This window comes from Papaver somniferum, chromosome 2, assembly GCF_003573695.1.
Source record: "Papaver somniferum cultivar HN1 chromosome 2, ASM357369v1, whole genome shotgun sequence".
NCBI lineage: Eukaryota > Viridiplantae > Streptophyta > Magnoliopsida > Ranunculales > Papaveraceae > Papaver > Papaver somniferum.
In genome coordinates this window covers 109,870,216-109,879,036 of record NC_039359.1, presented here as the reverse complement: position 1 = coordinate 109,879,036, position 8,821 = coordinate 109,870,216, and the positions used below count along the sequence as shown (strand labels likewise).

The 8,821-nt window shown below is 36.7% G+C and overlaps 1 protein-coding gene across 1 annotated transcript; it reads right to left on the bottom strand.

The window, feature by feature from the left end:
- Positions 1 to 2,923: 2,923 nt before the first annotated feature.
- Positions 2,924 to 4,785, bottom strand: LOC113351752. The gene is made up of 2 exons (XM_026595687.1): positions 3,753 to 4,785; positions 2,924 to 3,429 (listed from the first exon to the last, which is right to left on the bottom strand). Exons 1-2 carry the CDS (start codon positions 4,783 to 4,785, stop codon positions 2,924 to 2,926), a joined length of 1,539 nt encoding a protein of 512 aa, XP_026451472.1.
- Between the last annotated feature and the right edge of the window lie 4,036 nt (positions 4,786 to 8,821).

Here is an 8,821-nt window from a genome sequence, read left to right as displayed (position 1 = left end):
ATAATGATGCATCATGTTAGAGCAGGCTAGTCGAGGCAATGTAGCGCCATCATGGTGCAACATTCGAGTTGGCCTATGAGCCAGAATGGAAACACAACTATCATGGCGTTTTGCGGGACTTGGCCTTGGCAACGACTATGAATAATAAAATTGGCACTTGGTGAATGTCAAAGTCCTTCCCAACTTTTAGTTGTAACAATGTCAGTAAAACGTATATAGGAGGGGTAGTTGGTTGAAGGTGCATATAGCGGAAATGTGCCTAAAGCTTCATAGCTTATCCTATATGACGCCAAAACATCATTTTGGTGCGTGACCCGGTCAAGAGAGCTTTATAATGCTTAGGCATCAAAGTTGCGGCGTTGCGAACTAGTGATACACCACCATGGTACAACACGAAGAAAGTCCAGTGATGCACATACTTGCGCATCATTTGCAAAGGAACCTTTGGCTTATACGACTAGGCCTATTGCTTGGCTTTAAGCTTGTAAAAACGATTTAGATTTAGTTGCCTATCTCGAGTGAATGAACTAGATCCCTTCAAAGTACGAAGGAGGGTGCGCGGGCAGCCGCAATGAGTTGCAATATTGATGGTCTAATAGTTGTTGCTCATACTTGCGAGGTGATTGCGACAAGCTTGTTGTTGCCATACTTGATGAGCCAACTTGCGAGGTAACTAATATCATCTGGTTTGGCAAAGCAATGCAAGAGATAATTATTGCCATACTTGATGAGCCAAGTTGCATTCTATTTTTTGGATGCTCATACTTCTTATCAAGGCGTTCGATGCAGGTATACACCAGTTGCGAATTGGGCGTGTCCTGGAAAGTAAGTTATCGGTATGCACGTTAGGATATCTTGTATAATATATTGGCATCACAAGGATGACGCAAGGATAGTACGGTATGATCCTAGTTGATGCACCCTTGGCACAAGCAAGACAAATGCATGCATTCATCTCAATGCCAAAACAAAATAAGGAACCTGGTAATAGGCTTACTAGAGCCTATGTGTGAGTCCAAAGCATGTCGTATGTCTGGACGAGACTCGGAAGCCAGTAATATATGCAAGAATGCATCAGCGTTATGGCTTTAAAGTATTCGTAGAACACGGGTAAGTTGGAAGGATGTGAAAGCTAAGTTTAGTTGCATCATGCTTGCCAACCATGTGTTGCAAAGGAAAATGGACGTACATTTGTCTGACGCATAGTGAAGCTTTAAGGGCCGATTACTAGCATCAGAATGGCGCATTGGGGAGTTTTGACTTGCGCGCTAAGCGAAATTTTCCTATTTGTCACAATATCTGAGAAAGAGCATGATGCTAGGTTACTTCTCAAAACCATCCTTATAATGAAACTAACTCTCAGAGTGATCCCTATATACTAGGCAACTTTTCAAACCTACCCTTGTCGTTAGGCTAATTCTTAGACCTAGCTTCAAGTTAGGCTAGTTCTCAGAATTAGTCCTTGTCATGTGTTAAAATTGAAAATTAACTATTTAAAAATTCTAAATTTGGCATTCAACTATAGTATATATGTTATAAGTTAACTTCGACAACATTTTGGATTGTTTAAGAACATCTCCACGAAGAGAAAATATTATTTTTCCATGACACATAGGTTTTTAGAACTCCCCATTTAGCATAAATTCATCTTTAGTAGTTAGGTCCTACAAACTAGGAGGAATGAGATACCAAATATGGAGGAGGTGTTAAATGAACTCTTAACTACACCTTCGGGTTCACCTCCATTTCATATTTTCATTAATATTCTTACTTTAAGATATTCTAAGGATTAAATCTTGTATCATCAGAGATGGTTTATTAGATATGAGATCCTATATTTACTACGTGTGTAAACTTTCCTAAACAAAAGCCTTGGTAAGATTTCAACGTAGGATTTTTACGTACGCTATTGAAAAATCTCTGAGGTGATAGGGAAGTCCTTTCCAAACCTGCCAATAACTATTTGATTGTTGTGTATTTGATTGTTGTGTGTTATGACCAAAGTATTACCGCCTTTGCTGGATATGTCATGTATGGCGATACCTTACACCACTATATCGTATATCGTTTAAGTTCTAAACCAACAAATGGTGAAGATTTTTTTCTCAAGAATGGTGGCTGGACGAAACATATGTAATTAGTAGTTAACACCTAAAGTATGGATTTTGATGTAAAAATTTACGAATATAAAGCATTTTCGGATTTTGATGTTTAGCCTCTTAGTCTCCACTGTAAGCCACTTATCATATGAATGAGCTTTGGTGAATGAATGATTATTCCCATTTCATAGTACCACCTAATTCTATGAAGTTTTTGATAATTTTTTAAAATGTTTTTTAGATTTCTCAGTATATTTTGATAATTTCTTTAAATGTCTTTTAGATTTCTTAATATGTGAAAGCAAAAATATTATAATCACTGATTAGTAATCCATTAGCTAGGTAATTTTAGTTACAGTTCTTGAAATGTATTGTTTTCCGATGATGTTAGATTTTTTTCCTCTTGAGCAACTTTCCAATAGATTCTATGTGTATTAGTATCGTTTATTTGGCTTGATAAATCTAGTATATTCAATTGATACTCTAAACTGATATTCAATTGATAATAAATCTTTTTATTTATTTTTTATGGGTTGCCTGTCAGAGACAAGCAAGAAAGGAAACAAACACAAAGGAGGAATAAATAGGAAAAACTAACCAGAATCTGCATCGACAAGAGAGGAGATGCAACAATGGATTTGAGGAGATATCCAGCACTTCTGGATATGATGTTGAAGAGCATATTTGGCGAGAGAATGCGCGACACTGTTCGCATCTCTTTTAATAAAATTGAAGCTTGTAGAAGAAGAGTTAGCAGCTGACTTGATTTCATGTATGAGACGAGCCACCCTCCAAGGTATTCGAAACGGGTGCTCCGTAAGCGCCTAGACAACAGTTATACTATACCCTTCCAAGATAACCTGATTGAAATTCATACGAGAGGCAAGATTTGCAGCCAACAGAAATCCATTTGCTTCTGTAATAACTGGAGAATCATGGGGTAAAATCATAGTTTCACTGCATAAATGATTACCATGCCAATCTCTTGCAACGACAGCACACGAGGCCCTGTCACCCTTACAAGCAACATCGACGTTGATCTTGATCTTGCCAGTAGGGGGAGCACACCATTGAGTCATCACATTCTGACTGCCACTTGAGATAGACCTTGTAGACATATCGCCATTACTGACTTCTTCATAGTAATAAAACTTGTTAAACCAGTACATCCCATCTCGGATAATAACTTCAATGCTTATGTTGTTCTTCTCGTAAATAAGGTTATTACGGGCCTTCCATATTGCCCACAACAAACAAGCACCCAAGTAGAACGCATAATCATCATCACTGGCCAGAAGCCATCTTTGCAAACAGGATTTCAAACTGATTTCTGTTGCGTCACGAATTCTCCAAGTCAGATGGGAGGCGAACTACACATCTTGAGATAAGGTGCAACCAAAGAAAAGATGGTCGATAGTCTCCACATCAGAATGACATATTTGACACTCCATCGGTATCCCTTCAATGAGTCTGTTGATCTTATAAAAACTCCAACACCATCATGTAAAAGTCTCCAAATAAATGTGTGAATTTGAGGTGTTAGTTTCTTCCTATTCCAAAACTTAACCCAAGGGAAAGATGAATCATTAAGATGAGAGGGCCCACCAGCGTTTGAAGCAAGCAAATTCTGGAATGAACTTGAAGTATACTCACCATGAGATGTCAAAGTCCAGACAAGCTTGTCTGGAGATGGGTTCTTAAAGATTCTTATGCCAAGAATTTGAGCAGATTCATAGGGGCTAAACAACTGATGGATTAAAGACTCGTTCCATTTTCTTTCATTGTGGATTATCAAGTCACACACCCTCGAAATGTTGACTGGAAGTTGAAGAGGGTTAGAAGGTTTAAACCCTTGAATCTTAGGCACCCATGGATCAGACCATATTTTTACCGAGCTTCCATCACCAATCGACCACAAAACACCTTCCGACAGTATAGTTCTGACAGACAACAAAGCACTCCAAGTACTTGAACATCTTTGTGGCTTTTTTACAGTCTGGAAGTTCGAGTTTCTGAGATACTTGGCTCTCAACAAGGAACTCCATAAAGAGTCAGTATCATTAATAAATCTCCATGCTAATTTGACCACCAGTTCTTTGTTCAGATTCTCTAATGATCTTAATCCTAGACCACCCTTATTTTTATTACTGATAAACCAGTCCCATTTAATGTAATGGAGTTTCTTCTGCTCTCTTGAATGACCCCACCAAAAATTCCTAATAGTTTGGGATAGCTTGTTGATAATATGTAATAGTGGAATCAAAGCTAGCACTGCCTGAATCAATGTCGTTCTCCCTGCATGCGAAAGCATTTCTTTTTTCCAAACAGCTAGCTTGTTATCAAATTTATCAATGAGATATTCATGGCTATTGCATCTATAACTCGGTTTCAAAATATAGACTCCCAAGAATTTATCTTCAATTTCCATTTGCTTCACTCCAAGAGCAGTAATAACATCTTGTTGCATGTCAGATGCAACTCCCTTACTAAACGAAACCGCAGATTTATTGTAATTTACCTGTTGACCAGACCATGTGGAGTAATTTTGCAATATGGTGTTGACAGCTGCAATATTATCATTAGTCAAGATACCAAAAAGCATTACATTGTCTGTGAACATTAAATGAGACACAAAAGGTGACCATCTATTCAACCTATAACCAGCATAAAGCCCATCCCTTTCCATCTGATTCATGAGGCAAGTGAGACTTTGGGAGCATAAAATAAACAAATATGGCGACAACGGATATACCATTGTCTAATGCCACTCTCACCAAAGAAAAAACCCTCGGGATGACCATTGATTAATACCGAAAAAGAAGTAGTTTTGACACAGTTCATTATTAAATTATAAGCATGGCCAAAAACACCAAAGCTTTATAAGACATAACTCAGAAATTCCCAATCAACACGGTCGTATGCCTTGCTCATATCAAGTTTGAGTGCAAATGAACCAACAATGGACTTGGAGTGGTTCATGGAATGGACTAGTTCTTTAGCTGCGACAATATTATCAACAATTTGTCTTCCAGGGATAAAGACAGATTGGTTTTTGCTAAGGAGTCTATCAAGGATTGGACTCAATCGAGCAGTTATCAGTGTAGTAACCACTTTATAGAGGACATTGCATAAAGAAATGGGTCTAAAATCAGATGGGGTTTCCGGGTTTTTAACTTTAGGTACAAGAGACAAGTAAGTGTGGTTCAGACCAGGTGGAAAGGTTGAGTACCTAAAGCAGTCTTGGATGCACTCAGTAACATCCGGGCCAACAATTTTCCAAAATTTTTTATAGAAGATGGCTGGATATCCGTCCGAACCTGGTGCATTTAATGGAGCCATTGATTTGATAGTTGCAAACACTTCTTCAGCAGTGGGTATTGCTGCAAGTTTTCTGCATTCAACTGGAGAAATCATGTTAGAGTTATCTAAAGAAAATTGCTGAGCACATACAGTACTATCCTTGATGAAGACATTGTGAAAGTGAGTAACAAGAGTTTCTTTGATTTCATCATATTTAGAAGTCCAAATACCATTACGATTTTTTAAAGAAATGATGTTATTTTTGCTCCTCCTATGAAGAACCGCCAAATGAAACGGTTTAGAATTCTGGTCACAGTTAGGAACCCACTTTGAGTGGTTTCTCTGTTCCCAAAATATCTTTTCTCGTCTTATGAGTTCTTCCACTTTGTCAGGCACAATTTTCTCCTCTTCTCGGATATCTGTAAGGTGAACACTAGCGTGAAGATCTGCAAGCCTTTGTTTAGCTTCTTCTAATTCTCTTGTAATGTGCCCAAAATTCTTCTTGCTCCATTTTGTGAGGTCTTTACCCAACTACAATAATTTGTTTGTTGTGTTTCCAGTATTAACAATAAATCCTTTAATAAACATATGTACTCTAAATTCCGGATGGATTACCAATCATGTTGGGAAAGAATTACGGCTACGAGAACATTTTAATTGAGAATTTAATTACTTTCATTTCTAAACACAATTCTAATAGAAATGAAAATGCCCAACATTTCATGCAATTGCAATCTTTAAGAAAAAAGATAAAAAAAATATATTTCAAATTCTAAAATAATTCAAAGAAGATTTATTTTTTCAACAAACTTATTTAGATTCTCATTTCTTTTTTTGATTTTTTTTAGATTTTTTTTGTTAACAAAAACAATAATTCTTTTTAGCCCACCATTCAAACCCACTGTCAAACCCATCGCTGATGTGGCGTTGATTTAAGTAGGTTTTTCTGTTTTCTAGTTTTTCTCCATCCGTTAGTGTAGTTGTTTTTTCTTCCTCCGCTGCCATTACTGCCAAGAACTTAAATTCATCAAAGAAAAAGAAAAACCTACCACTAGGTAATTCGTGTGCAAAAACCCTTATTAAAGATCAAACAGATTTTTAATTATACAATCATTTTTTTAATTAGGGTTTATAATTTTTAAATCATTTGTTTACATAAGGTTAATTCAAATCATATGTTATATGATTATCCTTAAGAACGTTAATTGATAATAGTGATCACGAAATGCAGAACATCAGTTGATCGGGGAAGTTTAAATCTCGGCCATTATACATTTGATTGGATTAAAGGAGATGTGATTATGGTTTTGGACGAGGAAGCCATGATGGTCTCTATTTCTCTTCTCCTCCGGTACTCTCTTTTTGTTCGGCCTAAACCATCCGCGAAAAAAAGATAACAAAAAAAAATGAAAGCATAAGGACGAAAACAAAAAAAAATCTAAAAAGTCAATCCATATTAGCGCCACATCATAGATTAGGTATCGCTATTCAAAAAGGTGTTGGAACCCAGCTTGTTACTAGGTTACCATCCAAAAGTATGTAATTTTCAGAAAAAAAAAAGAAAAAAAGTTATCATCAGAAAAATATATATATTCTTTTCAACAAACTCATTTAGATTCACACTTGTTTTTTTGATTTTTGTAGAATTCTTTTTTGTTAACAAAAAGCCTAAAAGAAAATCTTCCTCAGTACAGCAGTATTTACTCCTAGTAGCAAAGGAAAAAAAGAAAAGGCTTTATGAATTCGTGCCGGTAGTGAACCCATTGGTTAAAACAGCAAAAAACCGTTCTCCCTTTTGCTCATCATTTCTTTTCAAACTCCAGTCCACTACTCTACTAATCTGAAAGGACCCCATTGTCATTTACAAAAAAAATAATCTAGGACTAAAGCTGGGATAGTACTGTACTAGCAAAACCCACAGAAAAATTTCAGTCTCTCCCTCCCTCGAGTATTACGCGGGTTCTGCTGCTTGACCTGATGGTACTCTGTCCATTCTGCTTCTGCTACGGGGGTTGTGTTGTGTAATTTGATGGGACATATTATGGAGGACAGGTCCTCCTCCTCTTTACTCCCACTTTTTCTTTATTCATTCATCTTCTTTTACGGTACTCCCTCTTTTTCCATGAAAAGCTCTTTCATCGTACTTTAGTCACCTCTTTCTCTCTCTCTCCCTCTTCATTGCACCAATATTCACCCTACACGTTTCGTTGATCAACAATGTCTCACTCCTATACAAGATCAATGGTCGACAATGATTGATTAAAATATGGGAAGATAGGGAGACACGTCGTAAATTAGATACATCTTTCAAAAAATAAATGGAATGGCGGGACCCACTAAGAAATCTTGCCAAAAGGAACTAGACCAGTCCTTGTCGCTTCATAAGTTGTCGGGGCTGCTTTATTCATTCTTTTGATTTTTTTTAGTAGTACAGGAGACTAATAGTGCCGGCGAGATTAGTAGTGTAGGGTGGTGTCCTAATTATAGGGTCACAACCCAAGGAGCAGCCAAACAACTGTTTTGAATGTGAAACACTCGATACAATTCTTAATTTGTTTGTATAGATCCTAGATTAGCTGTGTGATTCAAAGCAGATTCAAAAATAGCCGACCGTGATTCTTCGAAAATGGAGCTTGATTGATTTAATACCGGTCGGCCGAGGCTGTTTACATACACCCGTTACAATGAAACACGTTTAGTTTGAAAAAAGAAACACAAAATTGGTCAAAAAGACCAAAACAAACAATTCCTCGGTGAAATAGGTTTCTAGTTTTTGATATTGTTTATATGGACAAAAATCAAAAAAATACTGTTGAACTATCCATTTTGGATATTTCATCCAGGAAAATAATAATAAAAAAGATACGTTCTACCTAAAATAGCCCTCAACCTTTTAAACAACGTTTTTAAGCATGATTTTTTTTCTTTCTACAGAAGAAACTTCTTCTCAGTCGACAGTGACACAAACATTTTCGTATTTTCTTCTCAGCAAGATGGATTTTTAGAGAAAGGGACCAGTATGCCCTTAAAGTATATCCTACCACAATGAAGCACTAAAATTTACATTAAAAAGACAGAGTAACATAAAACAGAGTGTGGACATTTCCTACAACAATTGGAAAAGAAAACAGAGTAACATAAATGATCGTAGAAGAGCCGATACAGCTACTAGTCCACTGGAGAAGGCTGCAATTGCTCCTACAACAAAAGATGATGACTTCCGCACCAACAAAAGTTGACCCCATGGTCCACTTTTTAGGGATACAATCAAGACCCACTTTCAGAATCTGTACATATAAGATTTACATGAAAAGAAAACAGAGCAACATAAAACAAATAAAAACATAGTAATTGGAAAATAGAGTAACATAAAACAGATAAAAAAACAGAGTAAATGGAAAACAGAGTAACATAAAACATAC